The 22,912-nt window shown below is 39.9% G+C and overlaps 1 protein-coding gene across 1 annotated transcript in view; it reads right to left on the minus strand.

Moving 5' to 3' along the window:
* CNTNAP2 (contactin associated protein 2) overlaps positions 1 to 22,912 on the minus strand; it is a 1,369,824-nt gene that overhangs the window by 388,460 nt on the left and 958,452 nt on the right. Inside the window, exon 12 of the mRNA XM_069958388.1 lies at positions 3,703 to 3,822. Within this exon, the coding sequence (XP_069814489.1) occupies positions 3,703 to 3,822 (120 nt within the window). The remainder of the gene's footprint in view (positions 1 to 3,702; positions 3,823 to 22,912) is intronic.

Below are 22,912 nucleotides of genomic sequence, written 5' to 3' on the forward strand. Positions count from 1 at the left end.
CCCTATTTTAAATTTTGTCCACAAGCTTTTTGTCAGCCAGTGTTACTTTCATGAAAAAATGTGGAAAGTTAAACTAAATTATGCTTTTCTGTATGCATGACTGCAGCTAGCATAAGTATTTCTTTCTGTAATGTTCCCTTAAATTCATGATGACCTTTCCTTGTTGTAAAAATGTCCTCTTCCCTAACATCAGATCAAATATGTCAGGGACAAAATATCCTAAAATATTCCAAGTCACAGTCATTGAAGCACTTCTTATATGCAAGGCTAATGGCCCTAATTTTCTTCTTATTATTCTGCTCTGAACGTCTTACTGGCATATGATGACCTACATGGTGCCAGAAATTTGCCAAAGTTAAATGCTTTATTTTAGACTAATGTGTCCAGGAACTTAACTCCAGATGCTTTACTGCACAGATTCAAGAAAAATGAAATGTGGAATACAGGAAAGAAATATTTTTAAGCCAGACAATTAAATTGGTTCTTGTTTTTGCCGTCTTCTCTTCTATCCTAAATTATGTTTAGAGGCACAGTGAAATTTCAGATTTTTCCCTCTCAGAAAATGAAACAATAATAAAGTACACACTACAGCATCATAAATAAAGTGAAACTAATAATATATAGTATTGTGCAAAAGTTTTTGGCAGGTTTTGAAAGTAATGCTGCAAAGTAAGAATGCATTCAATAAGCTCTTGGCACCAATTTGGATGTGGTTTCAAAGGGTAACTGGACATTGTCATTAACCCCTTATGGACCGGACCAATTTAGATTTTTGCACTTCCGTTTTTTTCCTCCTTGTGCTTAAAAGGCCATAGCAGTTGCATTTTTTCACCTAGAAACCCACATGAGCCCTTATTTTTTGCGACACTAATTGTACTTTGCAATGACAGGCTGAATTTTTTCATAAAGTACACTGTGAAACCAGAAAAAAATGTAATGTGTGGTGAAAAAAAAAAAAAAAACGCATTCGGGGGAGGGGTTTTTTGGGTTTTTTTTGCCTTGGAGTAAAACTGACTTGTTATATGTGTTACTCAAGTCATTACGATTACAACGATATGTAACGAATAACTTTGATATTATGTGATGGCTTATAAAAAATTCAAACCATTGTTAACTGGTTAGCTGTATGAGGTGTCATTTTTGTGCCATGATGTTTAATTTCTACCTTGATTACGCATATGCGACTTTTTGATCGCTTTTTATTAAAATTTTTCTGGATTTGATGCGACCAAAAATGCGCATTTTTCCACTTTGTTTTTTTTTTTTTACGCCTACGCCGTTTATCGTGCGAGATCAGGAATATGATAAATTAATAGTTCAGGCGATTAAACATGCGGCGATACCAAACATGTTTATTTATTGATTTATTTATTTTTATTCATAACGTGGAAAAAAGGGGGTGATTCAAACTTTTATTAGGGGAGGGGGCTTTTTATTAAATAACACTTTTTTTTTCTTTTACACTTATACTAAAAGCCCCCTGGAGGACTTCTAGTGTAAGTACACTGGTCTCTCATTGAGATCTATGCTGTATATATCTATGCTGCAGCCGAAAGCAATCGAGTGCCGAGCCGGGATTAGAGCCATTACGGTGCAGACCCCGGCCTGAGCTGGACGTGTGGATTGCTCCTCTGGACAACGTCCCGGAGGAGCGATCCACCCCACTAGACACCAGGGAATCGGCTGCATAAAGGATTCAGATGCAGCTGTCAACTTTGACAGCTGCATCTGAATCCTTAATTAACGGGCATGGCGATCGGACACGCTGTCCCGGACTACATCCGGCACCGGGGACCATGGTGGTTCAGAGTGGGGTTGCCGCGCGGCCTCGCTCTAAACTCCCCAAGGTAAATATACGCCTGCGGTCGTTAAAGAGTTAAGATAAGATAAAATAATCCTTTAATAGTCCCACCATGAGGAAATTCAGTGTGTTACATCAACATAGATGTTACACATACAAAAAGCTAAAAGGTAAAGTAAAGTCATTACGATTAAAGTAGGCAAAGAGAAGAAAAGGTAAAAAAGATACAATAAAAACAGTAGACTATTTTAGTTCTTTTTATGGAGTGATCTCTGCATGGGTCAGTGTTGGTTGTACAGCCTACCGCTGCAGGAAGGATAGCACTCCTTCTCGCACTTTGGGTGAATTAAATGGTCACTGATAGTACTGCCCAGTGCTATCATGGTCTTGTGCATAGGATGGGAGTCATTCTCCAGTATGGAGCTGACCACTGAAAAAATCCTTCGCTCCCCCACCACCTGCATCGGTTCATTCCAGGGGGCTTTCAAGGACAGAGCTGGCCCTTCTGATCGGCTTGTCCAGTTTTTTCCTATCGCTGGTTGATATGCCGCTCCCCCAGTAGGCCACTCAGAAGATGGCTGATGCCACTACAGAGTTAAAGAAGGGCCTAAGAAGTGCCCCCTGGACTCCAAAGGCCCTCAGCCTCCTGAGCAGGTAGAGCCTGCTGTGGCCCTGTACAGTGTGATCAGCCCAGTCCAGCTTGCTATTGAGGACCACACCCAGATATTTATACGTGTTCACTGTCTCAATGTCCGTCCCCTGGACTTGGAGGAAATTTGCGCTTGCGGAAATCCACCTCCATCTGCTTGGTATTTCCAGCATTAATCCTCAGGTGATTCTGCTGACACCAATCAACAAAATCCCTGTTCATCTCTCTGTACTCCCTGTCGTCTTCACCTGTGATGAGGCCTACTATTGCAGAGTCATAAAAGTACTTTTTTTAAGTAGCAGGTAGGTGAGTTGTACCTGAAGTCTGCAGTGTACAATGTGAAGAGGAAGGGAGCAAGAACTGTACCCTGAGGTGCCCCCGTATTACAGATGACAGCATCTGACACACATGTGTAGGATTATATACGGTTGAATTTCAAACTGCTTTTGGCCAAATGTTCCCTTAAAGTTCGAGTCTGGTGCCTGGCTATTACTATTACTTATCTTTTCAGCTACAACATTTTACAGGGTTGGGTCATTTATAGTCCATTGGCCAAACTGGTAAATTGGTTGTATGGATTAATGATTATTAATTGCCTACAATTGCGCTGGAAACAAGAGGGATTAAGTGATGTGGGAGAGATCTTCCGACCATTTTACTTATGGTGAAAGTATGGTTAGAGGACTTTGCTCCATGGGAGTTGGATGGGGGTTCTTTTTGTACATCAGCTTTTGGAGGGTGGGAAATTTGTCTCCTTTGAACAGTTGCATGCCTATAATATGTATAACTTGTCAAATGCATGGTTCTTTCAATATCTTTGATTGAGGCACACATAATAAGCCCAAGAAAAGCAAACTCCCAACAACATTTAAGTCCCACTGAAACCCACATGACCTCTTCTCTAGCTCTCCTTAATCTAAAGAGGCTGGAACTCTGCATCTTCTATTCATCTCTATGACACGGCTCTCATATCAAAGCATTCAAGACAGTGATTTCTGTTTTTTCAAAAGCCCTGAAGAATCAAGTGAGTCCGAAGAGATATGACATAGGCATCAGCGGGATCTAAACAGCATCAAAGCAGCACTACTAACTACTGAGGATAAGTTTTTAACAACATTGGCCTCTATATTTGAGATCAGATAGATGCCCCCTAACTGACTAAATGCCAATGTCTATGAGACAAAGGAACTATAAGGTCCCACTTGTTATTGGCATTAGTTTCCAATAAATAATAAATATTAAGGCGTGTTACCTGTCATGTTACAGTAAACTCTCATTGGTCCTTGTGGTCCACTGCCATCTGGATCGATCCAATAGAAGTCCGATGTATTACCCAGGTGTCTGTATACTTCACAAGACAACTCATACATGGCTGAAACAAAAAACACAAGTTTTGAAGAATAAGTTGATACAAATATGTTGATGATACAATTAATATGAAACCTAAAAAATATGATTAATGTGTATTCCCATATAATAAAAAGATTGCCATTATTTTATGATTTATGGGGGTCCGATTGGGGACTGATTGGGATTCTGACAGAAAAGTAGTTCTACAGTATCACTTTGTACTTTTGACAATTTTTCTCCATTGTAAAGTAATCCCTCCCTACCCAGCTGCTTGGGGAACTATAGCACTGCACCATTTAAGTGAATGAAAGCAACAGAAGTCAGAAAGGAATGGAGTGCTAAATAAATGATGTGATCCATGTTCTCAGAGTCGGTGGGAGTGCCAAGGCTTAGGCCCTACCAATCATAAAGTCATTGCATATCCTACATATACCTTTATGACAATGTCACATGTCACACACTTTAAATACAGTACTGTTAATAAAGTATATATATAAAAAAAAAGAAAAAATATAAATGTAATTGGCTATATGCACACTACAATAATGTACAGTGCAACAAACTTGGTTTAACAATTCCTTAGTGGGCAGTAAATGTCAGAGTGTTTAGGGCCATGCGTTAATGAAAAAGAGAATTTTACCACCCCAATTGAAGTAGTACAATACAGAGTTCATAGAAGAGACACATAGCGACCCTCTGTTCACAGCAGGGCAGGTAAGAGAAGAAGCTTTCTTTCCTGAAAGGACCAGGGCCTCTACAGTAACAATTCAGAGTAGTTAAACAGACCCCCTCTCTCAGTTCTTTAACCCCTTGCAATACCTGTGGGGTCAAAATTCTCACCACACACCAAGATGAATTATTTGAGGGGTGTACTTTCCAAAATGGGATGACTTTTGGGGGGGTGCTATCCTGCTGACACTACAGGAGCACTGCAAACACATCTGGCGCTCAGAAACTTCTTCGGAAAAATCTGCACTGAAAATGCTAATTGGCGCTCCTTCCCTTCTGAGCCCTGCTGTGTGCCCATACAGTCGTTTATACACACATATGAGGGACCTTTGTACTCAGGATAACCTGTGTTACAAAAGTTGGGGTGTGTCCTCTCCCCTGTTCCTAGTGAAATTGAGAAATTTCAAATTAAAACAAACATATTATTTTCTAATTTTGAATACTTTCCTCTGATATCTGTGGGGTAAAAATGCTTACCACACCCCAAGATGAATTCTTTGAGGGGTGTTCTTTCCAAAATGGGATGACTTTTTTTTTTGGGGGGGGCTATTCTGTTGACACTACAGGGGCGCTGCAAATGCACTTGGCGATCAGAAACTTGCACTGAAAATGCTAATTGGCACTTCTTCCCTTCTGAGCCCTGCTATGGTTTATACCTACATATGAGGTACCTTTGTACTCAGGAGAACCTGCCCTACAAATTTTGGGGTGTTTTTTCACTTATTTTGCTTGTGAAAATGAGATAATTTAATGTAAATGAATATATTATTGGAAAATTTCTAATTTCCATTTTTTACGACCTAATTTATGGTGAATAATTTCCTCAAGCCCCTGTATGGTCAAAATGCTCTTTATACCCCTAGATTAATTTTTTAAGGTGTGTCATTTCCAAAATGCGCCACTGGGGTTTCCAGTATACAAGCCTCCTAAATATACTTAAAAACTGGTTTTTAAGTTTTGAAAACTTCGTGAAAATTGGATAATTTGCTGATACATTTCTAAACCCCGTAACACCCTGAAAAAGTTAAATATGTTTACGAAATGAAGCCAGAAAAAAGAAGACATATTGAAAATGTGACTTAGTAACTAATTTATGTGATATGACGTTTTGTTTTTAGAAACAGAGAATTTCAAAATTTGTAAAGTGCAAATTTTTTATGATATTTTGATGTTTTTCACAAAAAACACACAAGATAGTGACCAAATTTTGCCACTAACATGAAGTACCATATGTTATGAAAAAAAACAGTCTGAGAATCGCTAGCATATGTTAAAGCATCACTAAGCAATAAGCGCATAAAGTAAGACAGGTCAGATTTTGAAAAATGAGTTGGGTCATTAAGGCTCAAATATGCTCAGTCTTGAAGGGGTTAAAGTCTGCATCCTCGCAGATGATATGAACCTGCACAATCAATTTTAAATATTGTCTTTGTATTTTGCTTATTATTTTCAATGTATTACTATTGGCTTTTAAGTGTGTGTGTGTGTGTGTGTGTGTGTGTGTGTGTGTGTGTGTGTGTGTGTGTGTGCGAATAATGTGGATGTAATGCTTTATATATGTTCATATCTCTGAATCACATGTTACTAGTCTGTAAGAAAAGTACAAAAGACAAAGTAATAAAAAGTGATCAAAAAGTTACATATAGGTAAACAAGGTACTGAAAAAAAGAACAGATCGTGGCACAAAATGACACCTCACACATCCCCATAGACCAAACAATAAAAGCTTTATGGGAGTACAGCAATTTCAAAGACTTTTAGTTTAAAAAAAAAAAAAAAATTCAGTTTTTAAAAGTCATCAAATAAAATAAAAGTTACACAGTTACAAAGCTACAAAAGTTACACAGTTACAAAGTTACAAGTTACATATCATTGTAATCATATTGACTTGAGGAACATAGCTAACATGTCAGTTTTACCATAGGGTGAACGTCATAGACACAAAACCCCTCAAAATAAAAATAATTGCACCTCTTTTTCAATTTCACTGCTTAAACTATTTTTTTTCTGGTTTTGCAGTATATTTTATCGAAAAATGAAGTATGTAATTGCAAAGTATGAATGGTGTCGCAAAAATTAGGGCTCATGTGGGTCTGTAGGGGAAAATATGCAAGCGCAGTGGCCTTTTAAACACAAGGAGGAAAAAACGAAAGCACAAAAATTAAAATTGGTTCAGTCATTAAAGGGTTAAAGCAGCCTTTCTGGACTTTTAGTTACAAAATATTTAACAGGGTTAGCCCATTAAAAAAATATTGCATGCAACTATTCAATAGTGTACATGAAAATACATACTTAAAAGGAGTTTAAACCCTTTGCTTATAAATCATTTTAATGCACTGTGGGCGGTAGTCTATCCCCAAGTGCACAAAAATATCTATCAAAGAGAAAAACGCCAAAAGCTCTACCCACTGCTGCAAGCACTGCCCCAACAAAACAGGAAGAGTCCAATAGTGTAATAATAAATAAATTAGATTTGTAAAGCAAAAGTGCTGTGATACAGTATACACATTAATACATTGAAGTTTTGTAGAAGCTACATCATTAAATGAATAATACTGGAAGGAAACATGAATCCAGTATTGCTGAATTTATGCTGTAATAGAAACATAGAAGATTGTTGGCAGAAAAAGACCACTGGGTCCATCTAGTTCAAAATACGAATGCACAGCTCCCCCTTCTCCTAGAGAGACCCAGATCGGTGCACAGTAACGCTGTTTGGCTGCAGCCGTTCAGGAAAAGACGGATGTCCAGCTCCGAATCCGGTTTCTCATATAAGAAAGTTCATTGAGGATACAATTAAAAGCACTCCATAGTCCTTGTAGCACCTACATGTTTCGGGCTATGCGCCCTTATGTGATCTTCGTGAAGCCTTTTTATTGGAGTGTTTAACATGTGATTGTATGCATGTATAAGGCCGCATAGCCCGGACTTTCCGCTGGGATATCTCTGTCCCGGGACCGGCTGAAAAAGCGGGACCCGGCGCGATCAAGTAAGTATGAGGGGCTCTAGCAGGGGTCGGGAGCTTGTCACCCTGGCACCGGGGGTGACAGGTCCTCTTTAAGTTTTTCCTGATATGTTTTATGCCTGACACCATTTTAGTAGCCAGTCTTTGGACCCATTCTATTTTATCAATGTCCTTTTTTAAGGTGAGGTCTCCAGAACTGGACACAATATTCCAGATTTGGTCTCACGAGAGCTCTATACAGCGGGATCACAATCTCTTTCTTTCTACTGGTTATACCTCTAGCTATACAGCCCAGCATACGATTTGCTTTCCCCACTGCCTGGTTGCACTGGAGACTCATTTTAAGGCTGTCAGAGACCACTACCCCTAAATTCCTCCTCCCCAAGTGCATTATTTTACATTTTGAAATATTGAACTTCAATTTCCAATGTTTGGACCACTTATCTAGCAAAACTAAATCATTTTCCATATTCCTGACCCCTCCAGGAATATGAACCCTATTGCACACTTTTGTGACATCAGCAAACAGACAAACTTTACCTACCAACCCTTCCCCTATGTCACTTACAAACATATGAAAAGAAAAGGACACAGAACAGAGTAGCACACCCCTTGTAACTAATCTCTGCTTGGAATATACACCATTACCAACAACCCTCTGATAACTATCCTTCAGCCAACCACAAATACATTAAACTATCCAATTTTCTCTAACTTCTCTATAAGCTTAATATGAGGAACTGTATCAAAGGCTTTGCCGAAGTCCAGATAGGTGATATCCACAGCACCACCTTCATCCAGCACTTTTGTGACTTAATCCAAGAAATCAGTGATATTAGTCTCTACAAAACTTTAATGTATTGATATGTATATTGTATTACAGCTCCTTTATTTTACATAATTTTAAATCTGTGTCTGACCATATTGCAACATGCAATGTAGTAAGCCTCCCAAAAAGTGTAATACCTGTGTGCATTTCCCAATAAATCCTATGCTGGTCTTTTATACCATTGTACATTGTATACCATATTCTTTCTTTATGCACTTTCGTCATGACTAGAGAATCAGTACTACCCAGAAATGTATAGAAGAGAGAGAGAGAGAGAGAGAGAATAAATGAATCTATTATCATTTCTTTCTCTCTCTTTATATACAAGCTTTTAGAAATGTATAAATGAAGTATATGAAGAGCATATGAAGCACTAATAATAAATATGCAGGACAACAGAAAAGAAACCTCTAGAGGAAAATAGATTCCATAGCACTATGTATTTGAGAGATCTATGCAGCCGTGAGTGAGGGGCTGTTTTCTACTTTGGCATGTGAAGGGAGACAGTAGAAGGGATTTGTTATGACTAAGGAGTTAAAGGGGTTATCCAGGATTTAAAAAACACAGCTAGTTGCAAAATCAGCACCCCCCCCCCTGTCCTTAGGTTGTGTGTAGTATTAAAATGAAGCTCCACTGACTTCCATGGCACAGAGCTGCAAAACTACACCCAAACTGAGGACAAGAGCGGTGCTGTTTCTCAAAGAGAGTGAACATGTTTTTCTAAGCCTGGATAAGGGTTGGCCACTTTATAATAAAATAGTTCACTGTATTGCAAAAGCAATCTTATGATAACTATTCACATACATACACTACCGTTTAAAAGTTTGGGGTCACAATGAAATGTTCTTATTTTTGAAGGAAAAGCACTGTATTTTTCAATGAAGATAACTTTAAACTAGTCCTAACTTTAAACAAATGCACTCTATACATTGCTAATGTGGTAAATGACTATTCTAGCTGCAAATGTCTGGTTTTTGGTGCAGTATCTACATAGGTGTATAGAGGCCCATTTCCAGCAAATATCACTCCAGTGTTCTAATGGTACAATGTGTTTGCTCATTGGCTCAGAAGGCTAATTGAGGATTAGAAAACCCTTGTGCAATCATGTTCACACATCTGAAAACCATCTAGCTCGTTACAGAAGCTACAAAACTGACCTTCCTTCGAGCAGATTGAATTTCTGGAGCATCACATTTGTGGGGTCAATTAAACGCTCAAAATGGCCAGAAAAAGAGAACTTTCATCTGAAACTCGACAGTCTATTCTTGTTCTTAGAAATGAAGGCTATTCCATGCGAGAAATTGCTAAGAAATAGAAGATTTCCTACAAAGGTGTGTACTACTCCCTTCAGAGGACAGCACAAAAAGGCTCTAACCAGAGTAGAAAAATAAGTGGGAGGCCGCGTTGCACAACTAAGCAAGAAGATAAGCACATTAGAGTCTCTAGTTTGAGAAACAGACGCCTCACAGGTCCCCAACTTGCATCTTCATTAAATAGTACCAGCAAAACACCAGTGTCAACATCTACAGTGAAGAGGCGGCCGCGGGATTTTGGGCTTCAGGGCAGAGTGGCAAAGAAAAAGCCATATCTGAGACTGGCCAATAAAAGAAAAAGATTAAGATGGGCAAAAGAACACAGACATTGGACAGAGGAAGACTGGAAAAAAGTGTTGTGGAGGGATGAATCCAAGTTTGAGGTGTTTGGGTCACAAAGAAGAATGTTTGTGAGACGCAGAACAAATGAAAAGGTGCTAGAAGAATGCCTGACGCAATCTGTTAAGCATGGTGGAGGTAATGTGATGGTCTGGGGTTGCTTTGGTGCTGGTAAGGTGGGAGATTTGTACAGGGTAAAAGGGATTCTGAATAAGGAAGGCTATCTTTCAATTTTGCAACGCCATGCCATACCCAGTGGAAAGCGCTAGATTGGAGCCAATTTCATCCTAAAACAGGACAATGACCCTAAATGCACCTCCAAATTGTGCAAGAACTATTTACAGCAGAAGCAGGCAGCTGGTATTCTATCGGTAATGGAGTGGCCAGCGCAGTCACCAGATCTGAACCCCATTGAGCTGTTGTGGAAGCAGCTTGACCGTATGGTACGCCAGAAGTGCCCATTCAACCAATCCAACTTGTGGGAGCTGCTTCTAGAAGCGTGGGGTGCAATTTCTCCAGCTTACCTCAACAGATTAACAGCTAGAATGCCAAAGGTGTGCAATGCTCTAATTGCTGCAAAAGGTGGATTCTTTGACGAAAGCAAAGTTTGATGTAAAAACAATGTTATTTCAAATACAAATCATTATTTCTAACCTTGTCAATGTCTTGACTCTATTTTCTATTCATTTCACAACGTATGGTGGTGAATAAGTGTGACTTTTCATGGAAAACACAAAATTGTTTGGGTGACCCCACACTTTTGAGCGGTAGTGTATGTTTCTGCTTTACCCTATACCACAGATAGAAGCCATTAAGTCCCCTTACTATGCCATCCTTCCCGGTCCTGGGGAGAATGCTGAGTGATGTGCATATCACATGCTCCTCCATGTGCACAGCCATACCATGATCACCGTTTGTAGGAAGAACAGCACAGTAAGAGTGTATGGTGACTTCTAAATTTAAGTAAAGGGCACATGAGAAACATTTATGTGTTTATATGATGCATGCTTGCTGTTGAAATACAGTAAATAATTTTAGTGTGGCCAACCTCTCTAATAAGGGCCAGACTGCTGTGCAATTATGGGAAATACAGCAGCCTCCTGGACACATGGTTGCAGTGCAGCTTGCCCACAGAAAATGAAGAGGCTGAAGCTGCAGGGAGACAAATTGTTAAAGTAACTAGGAGGCGATGAACAGGCCAGGATGGTGCATTGAGGGGCCAGTGAATGCCCCAGTGCACCCAGCAAGCTCATTCACATATTTCATTTTGATAAGAATACTCCAAAACGGCTCCATTGATAAAGATAAGAAGAGCAGTGCTGGAATCAGCATCTTTTCCTCTACAGGTTCATAGCAGCAGGCACATATGTATAAAGCTGTTGCTGGTGTCAATTTAAACTAGGTTTCTCTAATGTAAGTATACAGTAAAAAGAAATAGTACAAGAGTTTTTCTTTTCTTACAATTTTAAAAAGTGTACCTATAAAATGAAAAGAAAGTAACTGACAATTCATTTTTGGCCCTTCATATTATCAAATGGGTGTAAGGCAGCAAATTGCCAGTCATCACCATCCTAAGCTACTCATCCCTAATTGTAAGGGTGACAGTTAAAATTTCACTTTGTAACACTTGTGTACCTAATTACTGTAAAAACGAATGAACTAAGAACAGCATTTATTTCCCAGGAGCTCTCTATGTGCCTGGAGAAAAGTACAGAATGTGTAAATATGCTTTCTGACACTTAGTCATTTTTGTTTATTTCCAAGGTCCTAATGCCGGCGGTATTTTAGCCACCAAGAGTCTCCTGGCAGGACTACAGTCTGCACTTGTTAGCTTCACAGAGATTGCAGGTCGCTTTGATGTCATGTGAACAAATAATTTAATTTTGGGCATAAATTGATTTTGTTTAGTTTATTTCCATTTTTAAAATGTCTTTATTAGGGATGAGCGAACTTTTGAAAAGTTCGGTTCGGTTCGATCCGGCGAACTTTCGTAAAGTTCGGCTTCATCCGAACCGAACCGAAAACGAACCTTGCTCTAACGGCTGAATAATTGCAGCTACAATAGTGGGAGTGTGATAGGGTATGGTTTCGTTTAGTTGCAGTTGCTATTACAATGAAAAAAGTTTAAAAAATCAAAGTGCGAAAATAGTGAAAAAAAAAAAAATCCAGCAATAATACTGCACTAGTGATGAGCGAATAGTGAAATAGAGGTAGAATATGAACCGTCCCAAAATTGGTGACAGCAAGAAAGGTTACTGTGTATTTCCATTCAGTGACAGCAAACAAGGACACTGTGTGTTTCCATTCAGTGACAGCAAACAAGGTTACTGTGTTTCCATTCAGTGACAGCAAACAAGGTTACTGTGTGTTTCCATTCAGTGACAGCAAACAAGGACACTGGGTGTTTCCATTCAGTGACAGCAAACAAGGACAGTGAGTGTTTCCATTCAGTGACAGCATACAAGGTTACTGTGTGTTTACATTTAGTGACAGCAAACAATGACACTGGGTGTTTCCATTCAGTGACAGCAAACAAGGTTACTGTGTGTTTCCATTCTGTGACAGCAAACAAGGACAATGGGTGTTTCCATTCATTGACAGCAAAGGTGTAAGTGATTACACGGGGCATAGGACACAGGAAAACAGACATTTGACAGTGGAACCAGCAGCAGTAATAGCACTGTATTGGACCCAGTGTGGAGGAGAGGGAGGAGGAGGAAGCAGTAGCACTTGATTGTAAACAGCCCAGTATGGTTAAAAAGAGACTATTTGAGGAGGAGGAGGCAGCACCTGACAGCACTCAGGCCAGTAATATTGAGAACAGATTAGTCATGGAGCAGGAGGATGTTCAGCCTTGGAGTTGTGGCCTGGGAATCCTTGCTGATGATGTTGATTACCGCACTTTCCAGAATACGGACGATTGGAATGATATCCTTGATGCCTGCTCACAGAGTCGCGTCCTCATAAGGGATAATCAATTGGCACGCCATATTCGAAGAAACCTGTGCACTATGAGGTTTATCACATGTGCCATACAAAGTGTATGACTCCCTGCTGCACTGCAGAAAAAAGGTTCCTCCCTTTGTGGGCTACAACACTTCCCACCGTTAGTTGACCTTGGCTCAGCCATTAATATATTTCCTACCTGATGGTCCGGAGGAGCTCCTGCCCATTGTGGCTTCGTTCACACAGCCTCACAAGATGGAGGACAGCCTGAGAACGCCAGGCCTGACATCGTTGGTAAGACACCGGGGCAGGTTGGACTGCAGTCAAAGCGTTGGATGGTTGCAAGCTGGCGGAGGCAGAACCTGTGCAGAACTGGCCCCCTAAAGCACCGGGGAGGTGACAGTGGCAAGAATGGGCTAACTTTATGGTGGTTTTCTGGGGGAATGTTGACCCAATGGGCAGTAACAGACATGTACTGCCCTTGCCCATAATTAAAGGAGCAGACATCAGCACTGGGGTGCACGGTCCTGGACACCAAGAATCCCAATGAGTCACCAACATCTTTCTACACAACTGTGCAGTGGATGGGACTCTTTTGGGGCTTTTTTTTTGTTTCTCGGACAGTGATGGGACTTTTTATGGACTTTTTTGTTTCTGGGAGAGTGATTGGACTTTTTTTTTGGACTTTTTTTTTTACTTTTTGTTGTTGCAGCTAAACGGGGTTCTTCTATTTTTGAACCTGATTTTAAAGCTATGAACAGATTTTCACTTAATAAATTCGATAAGCTTGAAAATTGAAGTTGCTTTCATGTGTCTTGGTTAATACTCACAAACAGCTGTCACATTACATTTTTGATTAGGCAGCACCCAGGTATATCTGAGGAGACTAATTTAAGGTCTCACCCTAACAGTGGTGATGTCACACATCTTGATATTCACAGAAAACCAGGATACAAGGGATTATAGGAGTAATAATCCTTTGTATCCTGGTCTATTCTGTGAAAAAAGTACAATTTTGCATCACCGTTGTTATTTTTTCCAGATACGTAACAAACTTTCTCAAAGTTCGGTTCGGTACCGAACCGAAATTTTTGCAAAGTTCGTAACGAATCCGGTTCATACCGGTTCGGTTCACTCATCCCTAGTCTTTATCAATACAATTTTAGTAGCTTCGTAATGTAATATAACATTACATAGAACTGTATATCATGTAGAGGGAAAGGTCCCTAACAGCACGAATAGGTCCCTGTGTCAGCACTTTACTGGATACACGGTGGGGCCCACTATCTCAGTATGTAGGTGTAGATGCAGTAGTAAAGGAGTCCAGCAGCTTCCAATCTTGAAAATCTTTATTTAGCTCACAAGCAGAAGTATGATGTTTCAACTCGCAATCAGTCTTTATACTTAATATACTTGACAAAGACTCATTCCGAGTCGAAACGTTATACTTCTGCTTGTGAGCTCAAAAAAGATTTTCAAGATTGGATCTGTATATCATGTCCATCATGGTACCTATAAAGGAGTCTATTTGATACAGCCTTTTTCTAACAAATCTAACAAATTGAGTTCCTTATTTTGGCACCAGGTGGTTGCTTACTCTATTAATTCCTATGAAAGCTGAGCTGCAGTTGCAGGTCGTCCCCGCTACACAGTGAAAAGAGCCAACTACTCCCAGCGCTAAACAGCTGATCGGCGTGAGGTGGTGCTTGTCCTTACCCTGCCGATCAGGTCAGCTTCAGGACCTATTTACTTAATTTTTAGACCTTCTTAATACTTTTTTTTTCTCATACATAAAACTGTTGACCTGAAAGGTAGTTTACCATAGAAAGTCAATGATTCCATACTCTGCATACTTTGCCAATCATAACCAGAAGGTTACAGTGCTCAGTTTTGAGCTTCTATTCTTTTCTTTTTGTGATAAATAGGAAGGTTTAGAAAATTATAGCTATACTTTTAACAGTTTGTAGCTGCTTTATGATTATAGTAATTATGGAAATAGGCAGTGTTTTATGCCAGTGGCTTATTGTACAAGACGGCTACTTGTACCTTAATAGGATGTGTCCTCCTCCTATCCTGCTTTTAATGCAAACTGTGTGTCCTGGAGAACTATGTGCTTAGCATATTCAGGTCTAGCTCTGTGTTACATGACCTGGACAGACTCCCAATCCAAATCTATGGGTCTATCTATAGGTCTCATAGACATGGAGCAAGGAATGGAGCATGGCTGATTAGTCAAGGTCTGAACACTCAGACCTTGACCGATAACATTTTTGACATGTCCCTAGGACATGTCAAAAGCATTGTTAGTGACAGGAACATTTTAAATATAAAAACATATGTTAAGAAATATAAAAAAATGTATTTCTAATCGAAATGTTTAAAGAACTCCAATATTACACAATGATTGCCTCTAAAATACCATCTAATATATCTACTATGAAGCCCTAGCATTTGCTTGCAAACGATCATTCGAGTGTACAAAAAATAATTTGATAGAGACATTTTCTCTCCTTGCTATATATACTGGTATTTCTGAAAATCCATTCTACCCACTCCTGCTGCTAACTAATGAACTTTTAAAGGATTTCAATTATCATGTAAGCCCTGCAGGAAGATATTGGAGTTTAAAGCATACAGACAATATGGTATTAATTTAAACTACCAAACTGATACTTAGTGCAAGCAAACACAAGGATTCAAAGAATTGATAGGTGTGCAGAAGTCTAGCCCAGGGGGTGAGCAAAGTACTTCAGAGGGTTATAAAGGAAAGGGAGAAAAATAATATAAATTTGAAAATCCTGGCAGAAGATCAGTAACATAATCTGATTTTGACTTTCCTGCAGTAATATTAAAGAAACAGGATCTGCATGTACAGGACGTCTGCATAACCCGACTTAAAGTATTAGTACTTCATCTTACAAGTGCCAGTTTTAAGACTTTTCCTGCTCTTTAGGTCTCAGTTTGCATAAAGCTTCTGTACCTGCTGACCCTATGTATTTCTCATTCCATTGGAAATAGCAACATATATATTAGACTGCTTTTTTTATATCTTGCTTAACTTTTAACTATATGTGTCGGATTTCATTGTAGAAGTGTTTGGCCACATACATCACTTACTTCTCATTCTGGCCTGGTTTCTACGTAGAAATTGTTAGATAAACATTTGAGAGGAGATTTATCAAACACTGTGAAACTGGCTCAGTTGTCCCTAGCAACTAGTGATGAGCGAATACTGTTCGATCGAATAGATATTCGATCCAATAGTGAGATATTCGAATATTCGATATTCGTACGAATATACCGGGAATATTCGATAAATATTCGATAAGCGTTCAAATCCCCCAGCTTTCGGTTTCACCCTCCAAATGGTCAAATAGATGTTTTTCACTAATCGAATACTTGTTCCCATAGACTTTAATGGGATCGAATATTCGATCGAATATTCGCGGGATATGCGTACGAATATCGAATATTCGAATATTCGAATATCTCGCTATTCGCTCATCACTACTAGCAACCAATCAGATTCCACTTGTCATTCCTCACAGACTCGTTGGAAAATTAAAGATGGAGCCAGTTTCACTTAACACCATGTTTGATAAATCTATCCCTTGGTGTTTATATAGCATGTGGATACTGATTCAGTTTTTTATTTATTTATTTTTAAACCACATCTGCATCTATAGATACATACTTTCACATTGCAGCCTGAATAAAGCTGTTACGTAAAGGCAATGATAATGTACGCAATTCAAGCAGGTGAAAATGGCTTAGGCAGGTCATATGCATTACATAAGGGGCATAGCGAGAGGGGGGGGGGTCAGAGGGGGTAGCTGCCTCAGACGCAAGGCTGAGAGGGGCTAGCCTTCTCTGATACACAACTCCTCTAATCTGATTTGAATGCTGGCATGTGCAGAGAGCTGCTGGCCCTGCTGTTCAGTGGCTGCCAGATAAAAAAAAAAGCGTGTGTGATCAGCAGGACAGGTGCTGGATGCGGGGGTGCTGGGTGCAGGCCTGATAGTGGCAGACTAGGTCCCTAAGCCGGCCTGATTAGGACCAAGCACTCCGACTACAGAGGCTTCGCCCCTTCTCCTCACCATGTCTCCTCTTCCCTATGTAACTGATGGAGGCTGGTGCTTCTCCTGGGGCTGCTGTCTCGTGAGTTCACTGACTGACGTCCGTCATTCCTTAGGTGTAGGAAGACAGTGCTGGGAGAGGGAGCTCACATAGGTAAGAGGCCACATGTCTGCGCCATATAACATTGCACCATATCCCTGCACTGCTGCTCGGCAACTCTGCACAGAGCACTTTCCATAAGCTAATGTTCCCCATCCTGTAGGTCACCGGGTGCTCTAAAACTACAACTTCAGCAGTCAGGGCATGATGGGAGATGTAATCTTGCAAAAGCTTGGGATCCACAGGTTGGAGAACACATAAGCTATTTATCCTCATGACACCATTGCCTTACATCCTTATTGTATTGGATCCTTATTATACTGGGTCATGTCAGAAGCAATCATTTTTATGTGGCGTGATGTCATGGTTTAGGAGAGGCTTTTAGTATGTACATGGGTTGTAGCTGTTTGATTCTCATGTCTCCATTATAGGTACTACTAGAAAATGTACCCGGCGCTGCCCGGGTATAAATTGACAGTGTGTTAATTAGCTTTGTTCTAAGGTGCCCAGGAGGCCAAGCTAAAGGTATTGTTTCATCTGAGTTAATCAGTGAAATTAGTGTATACCTGTAGTGCATAGTTGGAAAGGTTCTGTATACCCACAGTGTATAGTTTTTAGGGGTCTTGCATATCTGTAGTGCATAGTTTGGGGGGCTGTATACCTATAGTGTATAGTTGGGGGGGGTCCTGTATACCTGTAGTGTGTAGTTGTGGGGGGCTGTATACCTGTAGTGTATAGTTAAGGAAGGTACTGTATACCTGTAGTATATAGTTGGTGCTGTATACCTGTACTGTATAGTTGGTGGAGGTTTTTTATACCTGTAGCTTATAGTTTGAGGGTCCTGGATACCTGTAGTGTATAATTGGTGGAGGTCTTGTATACCTGTAATATATGGTTCGGGGGTCCTGTATACCTATGGCGGTGTTCTCGAGTCACAGTGTGGCAGTATTGGTCAGGCCTGGTATAGTGGTGTTATCCAGTCACAGTATGGCGGTATTGGTCAGGTCTGGTATGGCAGTGTTACCCAGTCACAGTATGGCGGTATTGGTCAGGTCTGGTATGGCAGTGTTATCCAGTCACAGAATGGCGGTATTGAACAGGTCTGGTATGGCAGTGTTATCCAGTCACAGTATGGCGGTATTGGTCAGGTCTGGTATGGCAGTGTTATCCAGTCATAGTATGGCGGTATTGGTCAGGTCTGGTATGACAGTGTTATCCAGTCACAGTAAGGTGGTATTGGTCAGGCCTGGTGTGGTGGTGTTATCCAGTTACAGTATGGTGGTATTGGTCAGGTCTGGTATGACAGTGTTATCCAGTCACAGCATGGCGGTATTGGTCAGGTGTGGTGTGGCGGTGTTATCCAGTCACAGTATGTTGGTATTGGTCAGGTATGTTATGACAGTGATACCCAGTCACAGTATGGCGGTATTGGTCAGGTCTGGTGTGGCGGTGTTATCCAGTCACAGTGTGAGGTATTGGTCAGGTGTGGTATGACAGTGTTATCCAGTCACAGTAAGGCGGTATTGGTCAGGTCTGGTGTGGCGGTGTTAAATGTGACGTCTGGAGCTATTACAAATCCTGATGCTAATTGGTGAGTGAAGATGGGGCGTCTTCAGTTTTAGTGCTTAGGGCAGCAGCAGCTGGTAATACTGTAATGTATACGTGAACTGTATATATGGAGTAGGTGGCCCTGTATACATGTACTGTATAGATGGAGTAGGGGGTCCTGTATACATGTACTGTATAGATAGAATAGGGGGTCCTGTATACATGTACTGTATAGATGGAGTAGGGGGTCCTGTACACATGTACTGTATAGATGGAGTAGGGGGTCCTGTATATACATGTACTGTATAGATGGAGTAGGGGGTCCTGTATACATGTACCGTATAGATGGAGTAGTGGGCCCTGTATACATGTACTGTATAGATGGAGTAGGGGGTCCTGTACACCTGTACTGTATAGATGGAGTAGGGGGTCTACCAGTTATTTCTGTGGATCTGTTGTGAGGCAGCTGCCCTAGCAACCATTCAGATTCCAGCTCCCTGTGAAAATGAAAGTAGTAATCCTATTAGTTGCTAAGGCTCCCAACTGCAGTTTACTGCTGGAGACATGCAGCTAATTATATCACCTGTGTTTGCAGTGTGGAGATTTTCCCGTTCATCTCTATGGGGCGCCGCTCTTCCCCCTCCCCTCCTGTACATCTGGCGGGGACGGGACCTTCGCAATAACCTTCCCAGTTACCCAATGTATCTATGTGCCAAATTTGGGGTCAAACGGTTCAGGCGTTTGGAAGTCTATAAGGGACAGACAGACAGACTTTCATTTTTATGATATAGATTAGCGGGGGACAGGGATCAGCATGAGCACCGTATCTGCAGCTGAGCGATCCCATTATGCACCTAATTGCAATGTTGAAATTGTTTTTAATATTATGACTGATCACTGTGTAAGGTACAGGTAACTACCATTTTAATTTACAAGATATTTCTTTGTTAGTTTGAGTGATCTGTTTACTATACACAGTGTGTGTACATTGTTATTTCTTTATTTTTTTTTGCAATACTTTATAATGATTTGGTGAGAGAAAAACAACCTCTTATTTAATTTTCATAATCCTCTATAATTACATTGCACAGAAGTGACTGCTATGTTCTGGCAGATTATGGGGACAGGGAAATCATTTTCACATCTCATTCAGATAATGGATGAGCTGTGAAATGAGTTCCATGGTAGATAGGTACCTTGGAGGTTGCATTGACTGGCTCAACTTTTCTAAGGAGCTGTAACATTTCAATACCACAGCTAAAAGTACACTTTAATTTCTTTTTAGAAAGAAAGGGCCAAGAGGTTATGGAACATTTTTTAATGCGTATAGTGAACCGACTGCATAGCATACTACTGAAAATGTATAATTTTCTCAGCCAGAATGATAAAAAAAAAAAAAATGCTCTTTTTTAATATTGGGTTTGATCTTGAACCTACAGCTTGTGGTCCTTTTGGTTCCCAAATACAGACCTGAAATGTATCTAATATGAATATAAGTTTTACCTCTTTGTAAGCATTCTAAAGTATGTTTATTATAATGTGCCATAGAGAGCAACACAATTGCCTTCTACACAGTATGATACCCAGAGTTGTGTCTTACAAACCTTGTGGAAAAGGTTGTGTGGACTGCAGAGCTGCATAATTGAATTAAGAATTATGCCAAGTAAACAGCTGGTTTTGCTTCATACAGAGATTTACGAGATAGCCACATACAGAGCTTAGAGGGTATTATTTTTAGTTTTATTCTAATTGGCATTTATACATTTTTAATCTACATCAATTGCAGAATTGAACTGTAGTATAGAGGACTATACTTCTAGAAAAAGTTTTCATAGTAAAAAAAACATCCTAATTAGTATTAAATTAAAAATACAGGAATGTAATATTCTATAATACTCAAACTGTGTTTTGGCATATACATTTCAGTATGTAAAGCTAGTCCCTATGAAACTTGAATTTAAAATTTTTCTACTGGGTGGTCTAAATATTTAAACATCTTAACCCCTTCAAGACCGAGCCTATTTGCACCTAAAAGACCAGGCTCATTTTTCAAAATCTGACCTGTCTCACTTTATGCGCTTATAGCTCAGTGATGCTTTAACGTATGCTAGCGATTCTGAGATTGTTTTTTCGTCACATATGGCACTTTATATTAGTGGCAAAATTTGGTCACTACTTTGTGTGTTTTTTGTGAAAAACATCAAAATATCATGAAAAATTGAAAAAATTAGCATTTTATGAACTTTGAAATTCTCTGCTTCTAAAAAAAGAAAGTTGTATTACATAAATTAGTTACTAAGTCACATTACCAATATGTCCTCTTTATTCTGGCTTCATTTCATAAACATATTTTACTTTTTTAGGGTGTTACGGGGGTTAGAAATGTATCAGCAAATTACCACATTTTCGTGAAAGTTTCCAAAACTGATTTTTTTTAGGGACCAGTTCTTATTTTAAGTTGATTTAGGAGGTTTGTATACTGGGAACCCCCATAAGTGACCCCATTTTGGAAACTAGACACCTTAAAGAATTAATCTAGGGGTATAATGAGCATTTTAACCCTACAGGGGCTGGAGGAAAGTATTCACCATTAGGCTGTAAAAAAATGAAAAATTAAAATTTTCCAATAATATATACATTTAGATTAAAGTTTCTCATTTTCAAAAGGAACATGAGAGAAAAAGCACCCCAAAATTTGTAACACATGTTCTCTTGAGTACTACGGTACCCCATATGTGGGCGTAAACCACTGCATGGGCACACAGCGGGGCTCAGAAGGGAAGGAGCGCCAATTAGCTTTTCCATTGCAGATTTTGCTGAAGAAGTTTCCGAGCGCCAGGTGCATTTGCAGTGCCCCTGTAGTGTCAGCAGAGAGAAAAAAAAACCCATAAGTCACCCCATTTTGGAAAGTACACCCCTCAGAGAATTCATCTTGGGGTAGGATGAGCAATTTGACCCCACAGGTGTTAGAGGAAAGTATTCAAAATTAGACAGTAAAAATGAAAAACTCAAATTTTTTCCAATAATATGTTCCTTTAGTTTGAAATTTTTCAATTTCACGAGGAACAAGAGAAAAAAAGTACCCCAGAATTTGTAACGCAGGTTCTCATGAGTACAACGGTACCTCATATGTGAGCATAAACCACTGCATGGGCACACAGCGGGGCTCAGAAGGGAAGGAGCGCCAATTAGCTTTTTCAATGCAGATTTTGCTGAAGAAGTTTCTGAGCGCCAGGTGTGTTTGCAGAGCCCCTGTAGTGCCAGCGGAGTAAAATCTCGCCATAAGTCACCCCATTTTGGAAAGTGCACCCCTCAAAGAATTCATTTTGGGGTGTGGTGAGCATTTTGACCCCACAGGTATTAGAGGAATGTATTCAAAAGTAGACAGTAAAAATGAAAAACTCAAATTTTCCCAATAATATGTTTGTTTAGTTTGAAATTTCTAAATTTCACGAGGAACAAGAGAAAAAAAGTACCCCAAAATTTGTAACGCAGGTTCTCCTGAGTAAAAAGGTACCTCATATGTCGGTATAAACCACTGTATGGGCACACATCAGGGCTCAGAAGGGAAGGAGCGCCAATTAGCTTTTTCTCTGCAGATTTTTCTGAAGAAGTTTCTGAGCGCCAGGTGGGTTTGCAGTGCCCCTGTAGTGCCAGCGGAGTAAAATCTCGCCATAAGTCACCCCATTTTGGAAAGTGCACCCCTCAAATAATTCATCTTGGTGTGTGGTGAGCATTTTGACCCCACAGGTATTAGAGGAAAGTATTCAAAAGTAGACAGTAAAAATGAAAAACTCGAATTTTTCCAATAATATGTTCCTTTAGTTGGAAATTTCTCAATTTCACGAGAAACAGGAGAGAAAATTCACCCCAAAATCTGTAACGCAGGGTCTCCTGAGTAGAACGGTACCCCATATGTGGGCATAAACCACTGTATGGGCACACAGCCGGGCTCAGAAGGGAAGGAGCGCCAATTAGCATTTTCTCTGCAGATTTTTCTGAAGAAGTTTCTGAGCACCAGGTGCATTTGCAGCGCCCATGTAGTGTCTACAGAATAGAATCCCCCAAAAAGTCACCCCATTTTGGAAAGTACACCCCTCAAAGAATTCATATTGGGGTAGGATGAGCATTTTGGCCCCACAGGTATTAGAGGAAAGTATTCAAAATTGGCCAGTAAAAATGAAAAACTTGAATTTTTCCAATAATATGATGGTTTAGTTTGAAATTTCTAAATTTCACAAGGAACAGGATAAAAAATGTACCCCAA

This window comes from Dendropsophus ebraccatus, chromosome 2, assembly GCF_027789765.1.
Source record: "Dendropsophus ebraccatus isolate aDenEbr1 chromosome 2, aDenEbr1.pat, whole genome shotgun sequence".
Taxonomy (NCBI): Eukaryota; Metazoa; Chordata; class Amphibia; order Anura; family Hylidae; genus Dendropsophus; species Dendropsophus ebraccatus.